This window comes from Dermacentor albipictus, chromosome 1 (genome assembly GCF_038994185.2).
Source record: "Dermacentor albipictus isolate Rhodes 1998 colony chromosome 1, USDA_Dalb.pri_finalv2, whole genome shotgun sequence".
Taxonomy (NCBI): domain Eukaryota; kingdom Metazoa; phylum Arthropoda; class Arachnida; order Ixodida; family Ixodidae; genus Dermacentor; species Dermacentor albipictus.
In genome coordinates, this window is record NC_091821.1 from 101,189,333 (window position 1) to 101,210,658 (window position 21,326).

General features: G+C 43.0%; 1 protein-coding gene across 7 annotated transcripts in view; it reads left to right on the plus strand.

Annotated features, from left to right (window-relative positions):
• Positions 1-19,538, plus strand: part of LOC135906166 (influenza virus NS1A-binding protein homolog B-like) — a 92,597-nt gene extending 73,059 nt beyond the window's left edge. For all 7 annotated transcript variants that reach the window (XM_065437414.2, XM_065437415.2, XM_065437413.1 and 4 more), the window contains 3 exons: positions 5,166-5,291; positions 13,662-13,835; positions 17,356-19,538. In XM_065437414.2, the coding sequence (XP_065293486.1) occupies positions 5,166-5,291; positions 13,662-13,835; positions 17,356-17,681 (626 nt within the window). In that variant the 3' untranslated portion in view covers positions 17,682-19,538. The remainder of the gene's footprint in view (positions 1-5,165; positions 5,292-13,661; positions 13,836-17,355) is intronic.
• The last annotated feature ends 1,788 nt before the right edge of the window (positions 19,539-21,326 follow it).

Sequence of the window (21,326 nt, forward strand, 5' to 3'; positions counted from 1 at the left end):
CCAGTCACCTAACTTACCAACTCTAAGATCATTTCAATCAGTTTTGACATTTGGAGTAAAATTGATGGGCTTTCCCTTGCGTATACTTGTGTGTTAGGATTGGCGACTCACTGGGACTCATTAAGACACTTGGACGAAATAAACGAAGTTAAATGAATGTCATATTAACAGATTTTGACCAAGGCTGTTTCATGAAATGGGGTCTGTTTCCACTGTCCTAATTTTATTACTAACTCTAATACCATTTCGGTTTCATCCAGTGAGGCCCTCTTGGCGAAATTTCTTCTTTATTACTTGTTCCATATGGGAGGTGCATTTTATGACTTAAGAGAAATGTTGATTGGGTGAGCGGTGCTTGCTATACATTGTGCGAGGTCTAGGGTATGACAAAAATTTGTCTGGTTGGGTAACATGATGACGAAGTTCCAATCACTGACCAAGTCAAAGTGGGAATATAGTGTGAACAAGGAACCCATATGGGCTCCAGAACATCTCTATTTTTTTCACCTTGGCTTGGTCAGCGACTACCTTATTCATCAACATCATGGGAGACATGAGAAAACCATCACAGCAGTGGAACATGTTAAAAGTTTCAGTGTTTTCCAAGTTCTCCTCCGTGCAGTTGTTCCTTTGCACTTTACAATCCTATGCTTGGCAGTGATGTCTTCTGGGTTAAGATACGTATAGCATGATGTCTGGCAAAAAAAAAAAAAAAACGGACCCGTCAAGCAGTGATTCATTTTTATTAGTTTTTAGATAAGTGTTGAAATTCCATGGCTGTTGCTGTATAGTACAACCTCAATGAAAAGAGCTATGGGTGCACCTAAGCAATTTTTATGATGTGTAAATGCAAGAGTATTGCTCGTCGCTGAGTGTATCGCTGAGATTAGTGTTGCAGCGAAATGTTGCAGAGTTTAGAGCTGTGTTGAATGTGCGTCCTGATTGAAGTCTCCTACGACAAGCATGGCCGGGCCGCAGCATATAGCCAAAAGTAGATTTCTATACATGGAACACTGCCACGTCTGTTTGCGACAGATTTGGCGCCACATATATGCACATAACCACAAGTCCCATTACAACAAACTGCAAAGTGCACATCTCTCCATCTGCACTGAAGCAGTCTCTGAGCTGGAGGGATAGTAGTTGAAGTCATGGCTTGACACATATCGCAACATCGGCAGCAACACTGTCAGATTGCTGAGCGGCGCACACGAATGAGTATCTTATGATTTGTCCCTTGTCATCTGACCTCATCCATGTCTTTGTGAGGCAAACTATGTCACCTGTGTTGACATTCACATCGTGCCCCACTTCATCCATTTTCAGTAGAGAATGCACGTTGAGGCATGTGACAAGACATCCTTCCTCATCTGCCATGCGCTTGCACTGCGCCATGCACTGAATCGCCTGCCAGGCAGAGCCCAACCACTTGCACAGCCTCAAAGATGTTCATCACTGTTGTCTGTTGCAACGGTGACGCAGTGGTTAGCACGCTCAACTACGGAGTAGTAGCAGTGGCGGTGGGGCAGAGGATCAAATCCTCACCATGGCCACTTTTTTTCTTATTTATTTATTTTTTTTTTTTTTCAATGAAGATGACATAATTTGCAAGCCGTTTTTCTGCTACCGCTTTCTGATGACAGTGGTGTTGCACAATGAGCCAAGTAATGCTCTCGCATTAAAATATAGAGATGGGTACACTGCCATGTCAGCACATCAAAAGAATTGTTGTTACTAACAATAATTCAAATCTCTAGATTCTCCCAGTTCCTCACATTCATTGTCACCATGGGACATATTGTTCATTTTCATTCCATTTAATTTTTATTTTCTTTAAGACCCCTGTGGGGGTATTACATAGAAGGTGGGTTTGTACAAAAGAAGGTATAATTGTCACAATGACTCAGTGCGAAAGCACACTTGTTATGCTTTGCATGAAGGCCAATGGGCAAGTCATGGCAGCGATGTTGTGGGAAAGGCTGTTCCAGTCTTTGGCTGCTCTGAAAAAAGAAAATGAAGCAGAAATTGTTTTAGGGTGGGCATGTGGGTGAGTAACTTGTTGTGCATGGCCTGCAAGCATTGATCATGGCAGTGTGTTAAAACAAATTTTGTAATTGTTGAATGCAGAACTTTTCCTCTTTGCTAAGCAGCATTGCGCCTGCCACATAGTAGTCTGGTCATATTGTTCTGTAGTGTTGTATCGTGGGACCTTCTGCTTAGACTGTTTAGCCTCTGTGCGATGTTTTTTAACCTAGTCCACAGATTTACGGGCACTCTTGAGACAGTTAACTCTAAGTGTCAAGGAATATCCGTGTCCATTGAGTTTCTTGCTAAAACTGCCAAGGGCGAGTCTTCCATCACCGTTGTCCGCGAGTAACTTCGAATGCCAGTAGTGAGGCACACTGATCCATTTAATTTGCCATGTTGGCTGTATTCCAGTTGGGGCAGAATGTAAAAAACTCTTGTACCGACCTTCAGACACACATTTAAGAGGCTTGTGTGGTCAAAATTAAACCAGACCTCTCTACTGTGGCATCTGTCACCTTGGGATGTTAATTACTCAGTCAATTGTCCATCTTTTGTCATTGCAGTGAGTTCACCATTGTGCTACTGGGGGAAAGCATCAGAAGTCATGGTTTTTGGTACATTAGACCAAAGCGCCAATGGCATGTAGTGCAGATTGCATTGTTCTTGTTATTGGCTAAATTCATGCAAAATTTTGGAATTTAGTATCCACAGTGATATTTGTTGGAATCTGGAAACAATTATCTGTTCCATTATGCAGTTAAATAAACCTTTCTTTATGAACAGCTGTATGGCTATATTAAACATGAGTCATTTGAAATTATCTTGAGTGAAATCTGGCAGGGCATTTTGAATGACTTACCTGTGTGAAGCTGCATTCTCTAAATTTATGCAAGCCAAATAAAAAATGTGGCATGGTATGATGTCGAGCAACGTTCTCAACCTCAGTTTTTTTTATCAAGAAAAACTGATTAGTGATTTTGTCTCCAGAACTCAACATAATCTTTCCAATATCCTTTGAAAGTGAATCCAAGCAATTGGGACTATACAATGCGATTAGTTAACCCTACTGTTATTTTGAAAAAAAAAAAAAAAACACTCGAGGCAGTTTCTGAATGAGCCCTATAAGGTCCATGATGTCTAAAAGTTTGACAAACACAGCTATATTGGGATCAGATTTCAGAAGGGGTGATTGGAAGTTACCTTTGGAAGTCCCTTCGAAAGTTAGCTTATAAGCAGTGAATAAATCTAAGCGTAGTGGTGATACGTTGCTTCAACCTGCACTCCTGATGTGTTAAACAAAAGATAAAATTTACATTTTCATTGATCAACAAGTGCATATATATGTGCAAGTGCAATGTTATTGTCCATTGTAAAATTAGATTTAGATAACTGTACTGATTCTTTCTTACATAAAGGTCAGTATCATAGAAAACATGTCTTATTTGCTTAAAGTTGTAGCATGGAAACAAGGGTGGAAAGGTGGCAAGGTGGTCTTTCACTCGATATTACAATTAATTGGCATTCTTGTTCACATTTGTGTCACATAGTTCACATGCCTTACTTTTTCTTGGACACACAATTTGGGGATCTTTTTTTGCAGGCCTACAACAGACTTTAGACTTCATGGCTTTATCTTCATCTCTTCATTGTGCTTGCTCAAAAGGAGCAATAATCACTTCATGCTCTCTGTCTTTGTATGCTGTTTTGTTGCTATTGGCGTCTGCGTGGGTCTGTTCAGGAGTGTTATGTGCCTCTTTGTCTCAGTGAGCGTGCGTGTGTGTGTTTGTGCACATGTCTGTGCATCTCAGTTGGAGGGCAGAAGAATGCCAGCCAAGAGAACTTTTGGGCCCTATGGCTCAGTGCAGTAAAAGCACGTAATGCTCCGTTTCCATTTTTGCTGTGCTTTCAGGTCGAATCAGCCAGCACCCACTACACTCCTAGTACTGCCTCCCGCCACAGCAAGAGAACATGAAACTGTAAAATACAGCAGTGCAAAAATTCTGCTCACCAAAGCAGTGCAAACAAAATAGAGGCAGTGCAGGTGAGGACTTGTGAAGCTGACAGTGTGGGCATCCAGGGTACCAGGCAAAAGAGAAGCACATAGGGATGACCATCAAGTGGCGAGCATCGTTTACCTTCCCTAGATCGTTGGATTGCAGTTGCAGGCTTCTCTGCTGAGCCACAGCTCTCCTGCCCCCTCGGCTGCATACGACATCCACACTGCTACCCTTCAAGGCAGCAACTGCAACACCAGCTGCAGCTTTTTTCTTGCTTCCTCATCTTGTCCGCAGCCTTTTCTTATTCTTTTCTATATTTCAATGTGTTTGTAAGAAACTTGCCTTCTCTTCCTCCTCCCACTTTTTGTTCTTTCACTCGCAGAAGAGTACAAAGAATTTTGGCACATCTGGAGATTTGGCCTGGTGCCTCTGTTGTGAAATACTGGCATACTCATTAATGCATCTCCAGTCAGTGCTTATATTCACTGCACACTCGCATGGTGCACCTGCTCATATTGCAAGGATTGGTGTCCTGTTTCTTTGTTTTTGCCTGTTTGTATGCTGTTTGCCATACTGCTGCACATCATCGGGGACTTTTTCACCTGTCACTCTTGACTGCTTCATCTTTCTTGTGGGCCTCACATGCACAATCTTTTAATCACTTAAACATAGTAGTTTTCGTGCATGCTTTTTTGTAAATGTTAGCACCATTGGAGCCTTGTTTCACTGTTTTCTATGGTCAGGCTTTTAGCAATAGAATCTCAACACATGTATTCAACCTCCAGTTCCTATATTATTTTTAATGTCTGGCACTGTGCTTGCTTTAGTTGTTGTGTGTATGCTTTATAAAATCCATCTGTGGCTGTCCTTTAGCTACTTTTTTTGTGTGTGTGGTAGTTTTGAAGCCTGTTTGTCCAGGTTCACCAACATCATTCCTTGATCCTATCCTAGGATGTTGTCAACAAGGAAACAGCATTTCCTGGTGTGAATGAGAATGTGTGAGTGAAGGAAAAAAAAACGGCGATGGCTGTCTACAGCGAGCGTGATGGCAGTATGACTCATCACCTCGGCATTCTCTGTCACTGGTTGTTGGGGGAAGCATTTCCACAGTGGCTTAGCTGCACTTCCTGTTCCCTGCAGGCGTCTGTAACCTGGACAACAAGGTCTTTGTGGTGGGTGGATGGAATGGCAAGCGTGGCCTGTCGTGCTGTGATGTCTTTGACCCCCTCACCAAAGCTTGGAGCAGTGCTGCTCCTATGCTGCTAGGTAAGCCACTGTTTTCATCGTTTCGGGGCCTTCAGAAGTGTACTTGACAGACATGCCCAGCCCTTTGTAAGCAGTCATGATAAAGTGCGTCATCTTGACACTGACACAATGTTACTAGCAGCACCTTTTCTGAAAAGCAATTCACACATGCTGGCACATTATGCAGGTTCTTCAAAGTTGTGCTTTCAAAATTGCATTGAGAAGAGCACATCAGCTACTTGGGACTTCCGAATATTGGAGCTTTAAAATAAATCACATTTTGTAATACAGTGGAACCTTAATTATAGAACTTTCTCGGGACCGCGAAAAAGTGTAGTAAAATGCAGGTGTCGTAAAATCCGAACATAATTTGTGCCTATAAATATACTACTTATTTCGCGCGATGGATCTACGAGAAACCTCAATGTAAACTACTAACATGCTCTACAAGGCTTGGAAACCCAAATTACCCAAAAAGTAAATGCGATAAGAATTAATGCTGCAGTACAGGTACCAATCATGCTTTATTCAAACGAACCCTTACGACACTCCACTGCCCACTGCCGCGATTCCCGCCAGCCGGCGCAAACTTTTTTAAAAGTTGGTAAGTTTCTTTTGGACCTTGTTTGATGCGTGAACCAAGAGCTTTCGCTCGAGTTGGGCTACGTCCAAAAGGAGGTCCTCTGCGGCATCGCGTGAACAGATGAAGTTCCGGATGCCGTCTATGTGCCGTAGCACCTCGGCGAACGTAGTAGGCACAGGCACGGCATCTGTGACGTCGTCGTGGTCCTCGTCCGATGTCGCAGTGGTGTCGGCACTAGGCAAAGCCTACTGGATGGCGTCATCCAGCGACACATTGTCGCAGATCGCAGTGTTGTCGTCGGCCTCCACACACTCGGCGAAGGTCGTGGTGAGGTTTAAACCGTCGAAATCGGCACCGGCGAAGCCTGCATCGGCCTCGAGCAGCGTCGAGGTTGTTGCGTCCCCAGCAGAGGAGGCAGTCTCTCGCTTAAAACTACAGTGCTTGAACGAGTTAGCGATTGGGCTTCGCGACACTGCGTTCCACGAGCTGGCAATAAAATGCATGGCGTCAAGCACAGCTATCTTTTTTTCCGACTCTCTGCACTCCATAGCCGCCAGCCGATGCTGCACTAACCGCTTCCGGTACCCTTGCTTGACGCACTTAATGATGCCAGCATCCAGCGGCTGCAGCCGGCTTTTGCAGTCGGGCAGAAAAAAAACAACCTTTATGTTCCTCGGGCTGGACGTATCAGGTGGGTGGCACGGTGCGTTGTCCACGAAAAGCAATATTTTCCTCACCTTAGCACCCATTTTGTTATCCAGCTGCTGCAAAAAATTACTGAATAGCGAAGACGTCATCCACGCCTTTTTGTTGAAATTGTAGCTGCACAGCAGCGTCTTCAAGTTCTTAAAGCAACTTAAACTTTCTAACATTGAGCATGGGCATCGTCTCGGAACCGTCCTCATTAGCACAGAATAGTGCTGTCACACGCTCTTTACTGCGCTGGCCACCATAACAGCTGGCACCCTTAAACGCAAATGTTTGCTTGGGCTGCATATGGTAAAAAATACTACTCTCATCGGCGTTGAAAGCGTCGCAGGGCTTGTATGCAGCAATCATCCCCGGCAACGACTCCATCCACTTGTTCACCATCGAAATGTCCACGGAAGTGCTTTCTCCGCAGGAGTGGCTGTACACAATCCTGTTTCGTTTTTTTAAAGCAATCCAGACGCAATGCCGCAAGGTCCATTTATCTTTTAGAATGGTGCCATCAACGTTGATCGCAGAGCTCCGTGCTTGATGCAGCCACTTGACGAGAACATTTTCTAACTTCTCATGCTGTCCTTCTTTTGCCGCTTTCCGCTTGAGCCCGAACTTGTTGGCATTCTGCAATATCACTGCTTTGTTTGCCTGGATCGTCTTAAGCGATGATTTGGGTATCTTAAGGTCCTGGGCAATGCTGGCTTTCGTGGCTCCATTCCGCTTTTGCGCTTCCTCGATAATATTCAGCTTAGTGCCGAGCGACAGAACTGTCTGCTTTCGGGACATCGTGCGTCAGGTTGCTCCACACAACTCAAAACCTCCGCTGAACGCTGGTCGCTAGGATTACGACGAAGAACACGTGCGATAAATTTAGGCCTCTCCACGCTACCTTGTCGGTGATCTGCTGCTGGAAAACTGGAAGAAGAGAAATGCTTCCCCAACGCAACGAGAGGCGACGCTGCCAAGAAGAGAGGGAGAAATTGATTGTGGAGAAGAAAAGGCGCTATTTCAGCACAGCGAGCGTTGCAGGCGGCTGCTGGTGGGGGAGAGAGAAATGAACAGTGAGATGAAGCCGGGAAAAGAGCTGCGCCGGGGCGAACCAGTCGAGCGGTGTTAAGTGCTCCGCATGCGGAGAGACGAAGCGAGCAAACAGACCCGTGGCACTTTTCTTTCGTCCGCCATTTCGTCCCGCACTTCGCGAGGGTCATCGTATAATGCGGGTCAGGCATGAAATTGTGTCGGATAACTGGGGTTTCTAATGCATTGCTTCTATGGGGACTTCTCCGGGATTGCGCTAATCCGTCGTGAAATCCGGGTCGTTGCAGAATTGGGGGACGTATAACCGGGGTTCCACTGTATTTCATTGGCTGTTTGAAATAAACGCAGTTTTTGACTTTCTTAATACTTTCCGAACACGCAGCGAAGCCAACCAACAGTGACACCAAGGCCAACATAGAAGAAATTGCTTGTACTTAATAATTGAATTAAAGAATTATAAATAAATAGAAATAAAGTCGATGAAAAAACAACTTGCTGCAGGTGGGGAAAGATCCCACGTCATCGCATTATGCGTGCAGTGTTCTACCAATTGAGCTACCGCAACGCCGTTCTCCTATCGACTCTCTTGGGTATTCGTTTTTACTACTAGAACTATTGTTAGCCAGCGCCACCACTCGCAAACCGTGGTGGTGGATGGGGAACATCCTTTCTACCACAGGCATCACTAGCACATGATCTTTTTGGGTGAAGGCAACTGGTCAATAAACCCACACATGCTATCTGAGGGCATCAATGTTGCCAGATTTGAGACCTTCGTTATATAAGGAACGAGAAGAAAGGTGTTAACCGAGGGGACAATTTTTATTAATCCTATCATGATAAGCCAACAAACAATGACACCACGGACAACATAGAGGAAATTACTTGTACTTACCGTTTGAATTAAACAAATTAAAAATAAATGGAAATAAAGTGGATGAAAAAACTTGCCGCAGGTGGGGAACCTATCCCCACGTCTTCGCATTACACGTGCGATGCTCTACCAATTGAGCTACCGCGGCGCCGTTCTCCCATCCACTTTCTTGGGTATTTCCACTCCCAGGGCTATTTCAAGTAGTAAAACATAAATGCCATTGTTTGGCATTCAAAATATCGGTTGCAGTTTTACATTAGCTTTATGAGGCAGCCGTAATAATTGAACTTGCACAAAAGATTGGTGGGTAACGCTGATCCGAAAGCCACTAAACACTTTTTTCCTTTATTCTTTTCATAAATGTTGCCGCTTTTTTTTTCCTTGCCATGTTATATGGAATACTGGCGAACATGCAATGGCCAACAAAGTAACTTCACATCTATTCTGTGGTACTCTGCTATACCAAGTGAATCTTGCCAAGAATTACAAAATAACTGAGAGCATCACGCGAACACTGTTCACTTGTTGATGGGTGTTGTTCATAGTTGTCACAGTCAGTATTTCTTGTGGATAAATGCGTTTAATTAGTGAACTTTATGAACTCACCTAATCGACAAGATTTCAGTGAAAATGTTCTTGGCAGATATTAAAATGAGCGATAACTAGATTTAAAGCAACCTAGGATTTGCATTATTCAATATCCTTACCCAGTAAGTGAGATCATTATTGTTAGCTAAATAAACTTAAATATTAGTTGCTTGTGTACAAAGGAAAAAACCTATTTACTAGCCTTAGCAAAAGCCCATCAATGTACAGTAGGTGCTGTTCGTGTAAATTTCCTGGTATTTTTTTTTTTCTTTGCCAAATTTAGTTGCCACATCCAGTATGTAGCCTAATAGTGGTTTCCGAGGAATGCATATACTTTGTCGGGTGTATAACATTTTTTTCCTCAACTGAACTTTCCTCCACCTTGCGGGCTTCTGCAAAACTGATTTGCCGTAACCTAACAGTGTTCTAGAAAGTCAAACAGAGAACATAATTTCTTTCTCTGTATTTCGCTCATGTTGAGAACAAAACGCATGTGTTCTACTCCAAAACTCTCTTGGCCACTTCCATCCCTGCAGTAGATGCATCTGTCGTAGGAGTGAACTAGTGTCCAGAGTGCATAGTGCATCATGGTGGCATGATCTGCTTTGGCAGGAGAGGGTGACAGCTTCATAAACTTTATAAACAAGCTTCTTGAACTTCACTGATCTTTAATGATGTTGAAAAACTGCATAGGTCCGCTGAGAGTTCTTTACAATATCCCCTTCAGTCACGAGTTTTGATTAGCTATCGATAAATGTGTGAAAATTACATTATTTTGTACCGATGTGCTGGAGGCAAGTCAAGGTAGGAGAATCAATCTGTGCATTTTATATAGTGACTTATCATAATTATAGTAATTAAATATTCATTTGTTGCACAGTCAGTCATGCTAAGTTTCTTGATTAATAACATTGAATCACCCGCTCTAATTACATGCACAGATTAATTATTGGGTGCAAGCATTACAACAAGGAGGAAAAAAATACATCTCGCAATTACTACCGAAATGCCACACTTCAAACGTCCGCTCAAACATAGCAGTGCCTTCACCCAAGCAGTCACGTGAAGTGATACAATTCACTCGGAAGTGAAATGGGTGTACTTTAGGAAAGCATAATGTTCAATTTACTCAAAGTTTAATCTTCATTGTCTATTCCTTGCAACCACTGCACAGAAATGGCAAAAATAAGTCACTTATTCGTTTGACAAATAGCACAGGAACTACAATTTATGGAGGCTTCAGAAAGGGAGGTTTATCTCTTTTCGGCCAGAAATGCTAGGTCACTTCTTTAATATTTTGCCCAAATAGCCCTGCTGTAGGAGGCTTTATTTCTAAGCAGAGTTATTGGTTTATCCTTTCAGCATCACTGATGTACCGGTATGTTTTTGAGTTTGTCTCGCCATGTTTCTTTTGACATTCTTTCTGTCAGATAGGAATTTGAGGACCAAACCGGGCGAGTGTTTGTCTTATATTTTAGAAAAAAAAATGACACTGAAAGGATTAATGAGCAGGCATGTAGAGCAACTGAATTTTTCACGATAACTTAGTCATTTGATCAAATGTGCCACATTTATAGGATGTCTGCAAGTTATCTGTTTATGTGAAATCAGCTTTTGTTTCCTCAGTTCTCGTCATGTTCACATCATGTCTACATGTGCACCTTCTTTTTTTCTTTGGTTTGTTCAAATAGATACTTAAAAAGTAGCTTTTAAATCAGTGCTTTTCCAACTGTTCCGGTTGGAGTTCTGGAGGGAAGAGGGGGAAATTGCCTCATGAGAAATCAGTGTTCAGGTGGCCTATTAAAGGTTCATGGCTTGGTAACAGCGCAGTGGCACTGTATACTGCTCCGTTGAAATGGAAAGTGGAGCTCTCAGTAAACTTATTCTTGCTTTCCGAGGCAAAGTAGTGTTAACATTGGCTTTGTGTCCCATAGTAGCTGAAAAGTCATTCCCGGAGCACTGGAAATATAAAATGGCAGAATTCTATATGCTTGCTAGGCAGTCGATTATATATGACTACGTTTGAACACAGAACAATGGCAATGTGGCAGTCTGGGCACATTGATATTCCACCTTTAGGAACTGGTTCAAGTGCATGGAAAACACAGACGAAAAAAGGCACGCATAGACACAGAAAGGACAATGGCAGAATGGTACACCTGTTAGACAGTTTCTCTGGCTTTATATGTATGTGCACCGATGAACAAAAGTATGTGGACCACAGACTTGCCAAAGAACAGTTTATTCGTAATTCAGATGCACAAACTGAAATTGAAGAGTGCACTGGAAAGTTTGAAAGTCCAAGTTTGGATTGCAGTCCTCAGGTGAAAGAAATTTACTTATGGAATTTCTAATCCATGTACTTTTGCTCAGGAATGTATCAGATATTGCTTAGTGTTTTTTTTTTTTTTGAGCAGATCACATAATCTGCTTTTCCATATTTCACATAGCTATGAATAATTCAGACTTCAAATCATTCAAACAAGTCTGTAGTCTCATGGAGGTTGAATTAGTGCTATGTGACTGAATGAACAGCATCTCTGCACAGGATGTAGTCTCATGGAGGTTGAATTAGTGCCATGTGACTGAACGAACAGCATCTCTGCACAGGAAAAAACCAATAATCACATCATTTTTCAAGCAAAAAAAAGTATATTTAAGTAATGCACTGGCGTACAACAGCGTAATGTACAGGCATGCTGGGTCACCCAGGTTTGGTTGTTTGTAGACAGATTCGTTGTATTTCTGCTTTCTTACTTCCAGCATATTGGTATTTACTTAAGTGGCACTGTGCTCATTTTGAGCATGAATGGCTTTGCAAAGTTTGAGACAATCTCTATGGGCCTCATGCACTGTAGTTACAACCAGAACATATGGCACCATCAGCAGCATGAAGCGGTACTAAGCAGTGGTCTTGAAGAATGCTCTTGCACGGCATAAGAATGGCAAAAGGGTGGCACCATGTATATCAGCATATATGCTTGGCACACAAATTATAGAAACATTGCCTGGAAGCTGCTAGTGATAAAATTACCTAGAAGCCTTGGGAAAAAAATCAGAGAGATGTGCTTAGTGAACGAAGGCATATATTGTTTTCAAGCACTGTTGTTTTTCAAGGATTAACATTAATGAGACCATTTTCTATTTCTTTTGCTATATACTCCATTTCATACTCGGCAGGCAATGCTGTGGAAGCTACGCAAGTGGTGCGGTCATAGAAGTCTCGCTTCGCATGTATTGCACTGCTGTTTTTGTTCTGCAATGCCTTCTGTGGAATAACTACTTCATATAATGCAACTCTGATGTGTGAATGTAATGTTACCTCAAAGTGTGTATCACTAGTCCACCTTTGTGCTGCCAGCATGTGACATGCTTTGTTTTGGCCACAAATGCCAGTGGTGCACTGTAGCCACTGGTCACAGAAAGTGTCGCTCCGCTCATTTGGCAGTGATCTACTATGCCTTCCATGGTAATTGGGTTATATTTTGCTACGTGAAAGTATGACTCAATGTTAGATTGAATTATATGACACATACCTGTCTCTGTCATATGCGATGTACTATCTCTTGGTCACGAATGCAAGGAGTGAAATAAGTCACTCTAGCCTGCTAGTTTTTGGCATGTAATATTTCCGAACAGCAAAGCATCTGGCCATATGACGAACTTTCTGTCTGGCAAAATGGAGTCGGTGCAAGGCCATGGATTACCACGGATGATACGGCAAAGCAGCATGGATAAAATTCTCTGGATATTTTGCTATGTAGAACTGGAAATAGAGCTTATCTCGAAGCACTATAGAAATGACACCACCATTTTGTGAGCCGTACAGATTGCAGTAATTCGCTGCCTTGTGCCTGCACCATCTTACCAGAAAAGTAGCTTAAAGCATACTGTATTTTCTGCCAAGAGTAAAGAATTGAGTACTTCATGGGTTAATTAGTGCAGTTCTGGAAAAGTATTTAAGAATGGTGCAAAGTACTAAGTGTTCTTGTTGACAATTTCCAAGGTCTAGTGACACAGCCAAGCCAGTACCTGAGGCAAATATCAAAAATACATAAATTTCACTCTAAATCGTTCTTCACTCGTAGTCGCTGGTTAGTGCAGTACGCTGCCCATATTTCTTATTGGGATCTTCCACTCAGTATGGTTGATAAAATTGGGATTTAGTTGGATTATATTGACCTTTAAGCTATTTTTGCATCTTGAGTAACTTTACAATTAGTCATCTGCCTTTAACGAGTGCTTGGGACCTCCAAAGTCATTCGTTACACAGGTCACTTTGTTGTAAAGGTTGTCACCAAACAGCTCGCAATAGAACCAGCACAGCTATTCCTTAATTACACAGGCCATTTTGTAGTAGACATGTCCATTGAAGTGCTTGACTGTACTTGCATGTATACTTCCATCCTTAGGTATGAGAAGTGCAATGCATGTGAGTGTCCCAGGTACAGCAGTGTAATGTGTCAATGGTACTCTATTATAATAGTTTCATAATTCCAATTTTTCTAATGCAAAACTGCAAATCGTTTATTTTTCTATACTGTGGATACCAAATTGGGATGTTATCCAAATGTTGCATTGAATAATACCTGTTTTTTTTTTTTAGGGCGCTACCAAGCAGGAGTGGCTTGCTTGAATCGAGAGGTGTATGCTGTTGGTGGCTGCGACTCCTGGACATGTGTGGCCTCAGTGGAAAAGTACAACCCAATAACCAACACTTGGACGGAGATGGCATCCCTGCAGAACGCCAGGAGAGGCTGTGGAGTGGTGGAGTATAATGGTATGAGGCCTCCTACATCTGTGCTTTCTTTTAGTGGGAATTTGACAATAGCCAGATGTATAGGGAGCTCTCAGTGATTACTACTAACTCATTGGTGGTAAAAAAAATTTCCTGTGTGGGTGATTTGCGAAAAAATACCTGCATACTGAGCTGGTCTAAATTATTCCATAACCCTCTAGTTTTTCACAGCCCAGGAGTAGCTTTGGCACAAAAAGCACCACATGTTTTACATTGCAGCATGCCATCTCTTGACATTATGGGAAACCAGATGGCAGGCATTCAAACTAGTGCAATTGCAAGCAAACTGCATTAAGTGACCGCTTGTAAGCCACATTAGTAGCCAATGCCCAAGCATCAAATTAAGTACCTTATGAAAAATTTTGCTGCTCTTAGCTTCATGTTTACAGCAGCTCAGCAAAAAAGTGTATGAAGCATGAGGAAAAATGGCATGGGCTGGACCTATCGCATTCGCCATCCACCTACCCAGCCAAGAGGTCAAGCACTTCTGTTCGTGCTATGAGATTCTTTGCTATGGTCACTATAGTAAAATAATTAGTGGAAGTGGTACATGGTTTCCTTGTAATACTTGCACATCAAGACAAAACTCACTGCCACTTACCTTTAAACCCTTTGAGGGCCTATTTTTTTCGCCATATGCACCCGCCCAGGGTCAATTTTTCTTATTGCAGATTCCAATTCTTCTTAGGGACTTGTTTCGAAAAAAATTTATCGTAACTTTTCTAGGGTGACCGTAAAGTGAGAAAACAATATTTTGCTTTGGTATATATGTACTCTTCATGCATGAATAACAATAAAGAAAGGAAATAAACTTATAAGATTAATAAATTTGATTAATTGTTATACACATAGTCCAAGGCTTTGAAATTGCACACACGAGATTATTTAGCAAGACTCAAATGTTCCTGCTCTTACACTAATATGTACATCCAGAGCATAATCAAACTGCGTAGGTGCGCACACTCAAAAAAATTGTGTGGTTGTGTGCCTGTCAAAAAAGCAAAACGTGTGACAAACTTCCGCTAATCTTCATCTTATCACCAACCAGAGGCAATTAGTTCTCACAAGTCCCCCCCCCCAAAAACAAAGCAACGGAAAGCATGCACGGCGGCATCCTTTCTATGCTTACGCATGGGAAGCCCTTTGAGCACTTAACGAGCGAGAAACAAGTGGTTGCCCTTTGAGCGATTAGTAACAAGATAGCCATCAGTTATGCAAACGCAAGAAGCCGAAACCGCCGCTGAACAAAACCCAAACCTCCGCCCCCCCACGTGCGCTCCAATGCACGAGCGGTAGTACTATATAGGCGCATGGGAGCAAACTAGCTCTAAAACAAACCATACAACAAAAACCGAGAGAGGGAGGCACGCGAAAAGATTCCCTGTATTCCCACATAGTGGCAAAAAAGAGAAAGTTAGGAAATTGGTGCGCATTTTAAACGTACAGATGGTGGCGTAAATACAGTCGCCGACCGTTTATTCGGACCTCACGGGGACTGCGAAAATGTCCGAATAAACAGGTGTCCGAAAAAGCAAATTAAGAAAAAAAAATGAAATCCTTTATTTCCACGCACTTATTCGGGCTTGGCAGTAGGCTTGGAAGAAAGCGTGAATGCGCCGTTGTACGCTGTTCCGTTTACGCGCAATCAGATAAGCGTGAATCTCGGAGAGGGTCGTACAGTCACTATTAGCGGCTGATAGCACAGTCACTGCTTGTACACGCTCCACATGCGACGGCAGCATAGCACATGGTGAGTAATCTTCCGACTCTGAGTCATCGTCCGGCGGTGCAGCAGAAACCTGACGAATGATCTTGCCGTCGGCGAGTTCTGCGCATGTCAATACAGCAGTGTCAGCACCTATGAAACTGCCAAATGAGACGGTGTCCGGAACCGCAATGCAACCACTGCGCAGGTCTCGGAAGAACATTTTCCGCGTCAGGTGGGGCGCACATCGGAAGGCGACTTAGGCCTCCCGGCACCCGCTAGCCGGCATTCCCCAGCGAAGTCTGTGCGGGCACTGTCGGCGCCATTAGACACTTGACGCGATGTTTCCGTACACCGCGTTGGATCACCGAAACCTCGACACAGCGCACAAACGAAAAACGTGGCCTGCTCGCAGCGTCGTGCGCGAAGAAACAAATAAGCTGCTGGATTGTCTTGACATGGCTTACTAAGCTGAAACCGGAACTGCTGCAGAGCCACTCTAACCAGGCAGAAACGATGATGATGAGCGGGGATTTCCAGTAGCGCCACTTCGTGGGGCAGCAAGGAAGCTCTGTTCAAAACAAACATGGCGTTCAGCAAGTCGAACGATGTATGGAACCATGCACCGGTCAGAGTCGGTGCATGGTGCTCTCGACCGAGTTGGCTCAAGGAGTGTCCGAAAAATCAGACGAGAGGTTGCAAGGTGTCCGAACTTTCGGCAGTTGTTATACATTATGGTCTATGGGGAGAATGGCGGTGCCGCGAAGCTGACCGAATAATCGGGCATGTCCGAATTTTTGGAGTCCGGAAAATCGGTCGGCGACTGTATATGGCATTGAACATATTGAACTTGTTCGCAGCGCTGTATATTTACGTCATTGACCCTGAAAGGGTTAAGGAAAGAACAATTGAGTCTTCCCATTAAGGCATTTACGGGCAATGTCCCAAGCGGACAATGGCTTCCCGCCACAGTCAGTGTTTTTTTTATTATTATTATTATTAAGCAGACTATGCTTGAGTCGCACGCAAGCTCTCGCTCCTGGCCACAAAAGCAGCTGTCAGCAGCCTTATCACTTTCGGTTGTCATGCTGCACTAAAAATGTAACTTCCGGGAGAGGGATTAGATGGAAGTGTGGGTAAAGCTACAAACACACAAGGAGTTGGAGTGAAGGGTAAAAGCACAGCTGAAACGGAGCATGTGATGTAGGTGTGAAATATAGGGCAGAAAATGAATGCATTGCTAGATGCCCGAGTCAGCGCTCCTTATAATCTTGCTTCGTGGCCATTAGTTTTGCTGTGTTGCAACAACAACTGTGAGTTATATAGCTTGAGAAACCACAAGGTCCACTGGCACAGCTTGTGAAGTGCCTGTGTGACAAGTATTTATTAGGAATCCTATATTACAACTCATTGACCAGGATGGTACCTGCAGGAACAAATAATTTTTCAAGCAAGACCCTTAATTTCTTTCTTGGGTCGTTATGAAGGTTTCTTTTTAATAAAATTTTCTTTATTATCTGCTAAAAGTCAGAATTCCTGGTATTGTTACTGAAGCTTCAGTTTCTTGTTGGTTTATGAAATTGAAGTGACATGTTCCAAGTGTAGGTTTGCATTTCAGGGTTAGCAGCTTGGCAAACACATCGAATGACGAACAAGACAATGTGGATGGTGTGATAGCCAGTTTTCTTGTGGTTGCTGTACCAGTCATTAGTAGTCTTTTCAGCTTCTTAAATGTGCCCCCACATTTTTTTATATTAAGAATTGGTGGGAGTACCCCTCTCTTACTTTTTTGTGCAGGCAAGCTTTACGCAGTTGGTGGCCATGACGGGGTGCGCTCCCTCTGCAGTGTCGAAGTGTATGATGCACAGACCAACAATTGGAGCCCAGGCCCTTCATTGACCAGCTGCCGTGCTAACGTGGGCGTTGCTGTAGTAGGCGGCCGGCTCTTTGCTGTGGGTGGCTTCAATGGCAAGGCTTTCCTCAACACTGTTGAATTTCTCGATGTCCGTACCAATGAGTGGACCACATTTGTGGCCAAGTCGGAGTCCCAGCAGCCGGTACCTCTCATTGCAGAGGATGACAGGGACTCTTCACGTGAGGGCTCGGCTGAGGAGTGCCGTTAGCATTCATCGTCAGTCCCCTATTGTCACCTGTGTATTTGCTGTGCTCCCTGTGGCCACTGCTGTTGAGTCTTTGTTTTATGAATCTGTTATATGTGCATGCATCTGTGTGCTACCTGATGCACACCACTTCATTTCCAATGTTTTTATGGCAATGGGAGGTGTGCTGTGTACCAAGGAGCCTTCAAGATTATTGGCTGTCATTTTCAACCGGTAAATGGCAAGAACAACTTGGCTTTCTTTTATAGAAGCACAGCTGTTATGGACAGCAACATCAGTTTAAGTATTGACAAAGTTCTCTCAATTGGAAGTCAATTTTACATGATCCTGTGAATTGCTGTACTTATATCAGTGGCCTGGAGTGAATATAGATATGGGAACAACTACTATTTCCTGCAACAGACACAAAAGCCTGCTCACACTATATTGAGTTAGTCATGGTTATCTATAACATACTTTGTCAAACTCCTGAACAAAGTATAGTTATTTTGTTTACTTATTCCCAGAAGTGATAGCGTGTTCCTTAGTTCCTTGACCTCTTGCCTCAAGATCTGTCGCATTTTTTCTTTGCCTGTTCCAGAACTGAAGATGTTGATTAGCTGGTTCTCATATTTTACACTAAAGAGCAACCAAATTGGGTGAACAGTGTACAAAAACAAATTTTGTTAGCATTGACAAATGTTTTTGCTCTGGTTGTTGCAGTACATTTAATTTCATATGTTGTATGTTTTACAAAAATGTGGTTAGTCACTTTTTGCTTATCGCAGACAGAAGGCAGAGGTAGGTCTTAAGTGGTACATGTAGTTGGATGTCTGCCATGAAAGAAATCAGTTTTGCCTGTTCATTAATATAATTGTTGAGTACTAAGATGCTTTAGACATAAGTTCTCCAAATTATTGCATAGTCTGCCTGTATGAATTGCTCAATAGTGCTGCATTTTTGTTCATATACTCAAGCTGCAACATATGTCTAGCTGTGGATTTCTTGTGATCAGATATACTATACCTTGCTGAAAGCAGGCCTGTTAGTTGTACATAGACCGTTACAATTCAGTTGTCAGATGGTCTTCGGGTGTTGTTGCTTAACAAACTACTGTGTTGACTATTCTAACAAAGGAAGCAGTGATGACAGCCATTATTGCGTTATGGTTACAAATGTGAGTACTGTTGAAGTAAACAGAGCCAGAAACTGGTACTGGCACAAATATACGTTTTGGGTCTGTTTTCCAGTGAAATTGAAAAGATATCAACACGGACCAGATTATTTTTCCTATGAACTCTGCATTTATGTATAACCTATCCTCCTTGCCTTTGTTAAAAGCAAATGGGCTGCCATGCATCTAGTAGCATGGTAGCCCCATCTCTTTGCCACTACTGTTTGACATGTCTTTCCCGTCCTTGAAAGATGAACAATCAGGATCAATGCGACCTGACCATCTGTTGACCGTACCCTACTGTACTCACTGCCTTTTAACCCAAAGGTCATGTGCCTGAATGCTGTGAGAGCACATTTTGCTGCACTGGAAAACTTTGTATGTTTTCTTATGTCATGTTTACCATATAAATTGGCTAAAGAATGCCAAAACTTGCCCAAGTATTACCATTTCCAGCCTTGGGTATTTTGAAAAGTTGGCAAGGAGGTGCGAGAGCCTGGTTTCTACAAATGCAGTTTACTGTTAATTATTTCCTATATTCTTAAGGTACATGACGGAATAAAGTGACCATTTTGTACTCTCGGGGATCATTGTTAAAAGGGAACAGTGTATTTCCTTTTTTTGGAATGTGTACCGGCATAATATGCAGACATGTTTCCCATATGGCTATATGGAAATGCATATATAAATAAAGTGTACATAATGTATTTCCAGTGTTTCTTTGTCATGAAAGCACATACAGTAAAACCTCGTTAAACTGTACCCGCTTAAACAGTAGTTTCATTTTAAAAGTAGTAAAGTGAAATTATCGAATCAGCGGCCATTGGACGTAATGCGTTTTGTATCCGCATAAACTGTACCAGCTTATTGCATATGTATCAGTTAACGCATAGTGTTTCCACTTTTTGTCATAAAATCATGGTGGTACGTCGGCCCAGCAGAACAACAAGCCTAATAGATCAGAATGGCCTCCAAGCGTAAACGCAGTGGGCGCTTGGAAGGGTGAAGCAACATCAACATCACTTTGGTGCCGTGCCAGAGTCTGAGCGTTGTAGCCTGTGTTGTGGTGTCAGGCAAGCTAGGACAAAAACCGGACGCTCAGCATAGAAGAAAAGTTGGACATCGTTCATGCTATCGAACGTGGCACGAAGAAGTCGCCGCTGGCACGTGAGAGGGATCTACCGTTGACTTTGGTATGTGGCATTTGGAAACGCGAAGAAGTTGGTAGGCAATGCTGCTGCGACTGCAAATATGTCGGCTACGAGGTTCGACTTATTGCCGTCGTTGCCTCTGTTATTGCCGAAGTGTCTCCAATGACAGTGGTGAGGACAACATGGAAAACGACAGCACGGCTGATTCAGGCTCGGCAGTGGCACATGTTGCGCATTACGTGAGCCTCATGCAAGTGTTTGCCGAGAGGAGGGGGCTGGCGAAAAAGCTGGCTTGTAGCTTGAGTGAGTTTGAGGCCGTCGTCGTTGCAGCTAGCTCCCCGCAGCATCAGATGAAAGTAACATGCTTTTGTCGCGCGAAGTGCATAAATACTGCATTATTTCCCTTTTCATCGCATTCACTCGTAGTTCCGTTTGACAGGTAAGTGGGCAATCTTGCACTATTTCGGTTAAGCAGTACTACTGTTTAGTACATACTTTTTCCGAGCTTCGGCCAACTATGGTTTAATGAGGTTTCACTGTAATGTAAATCAAGCTTTTTGCTGCCGAGCCTCGTGGATTCGATTTGCGGCCACGGTGACAGCATTAGGAGGCCAAAATGCAAAAACAATCGCTTGAGTTAAGGTGCTCATTAGAACCCCAGGGTGTTGAAATCAATCGGGAGCCTTCGACTGTGGCAACCCTAATATCTTGTGTGTTGCTTTTGGACATTGAATCATACTTATGGTAAAATAAGTACAAAAGCAGCGGAACACTGGCACCCAGAGGATTTCAAAACCACAGAGGCGGTTGACCACAAGGCCAAGATTTGCTAGTGATTGCAATGCTGAAGTCCCTTGCTAATGCCATTTATGCTTGAACACACCACCATCGAGCTACTGGCTGCCCACAGTGACTGCAATTACTGGACGCACTGGTTTGTGCACTGCTTATTCACAACTACCATTAAAAAAAAGAATGAAAAAAATTGAAATAAAGTGGAACGCCTGGAGAATAAAGACCTGAAATTCAGACATGCCAATAGCTGTTCGGCAATCATTCCCATTCTCATCAACACCGTGATGAGGATCAAATGGGAAGGCCCACAATAGCAGGTAGTCAGTCTGCTTGGGAGCCAAGTGTTAGCTTTTCTATTGTCTAAACTGGATTTCGAGTCGCGACTATTTGGAGAAAAGAAGGCACAATGCTGCAATGCGAAACTTTATTCATTGCTGCAACGGAACTATCAAGCATTACTGCATACACCTTTTGTCTGGTATCGTCTGCTTCATAAATGATCCCCGACAATTGTTTATCATGAGCAGCGACTGCTTTTGATTTGACATT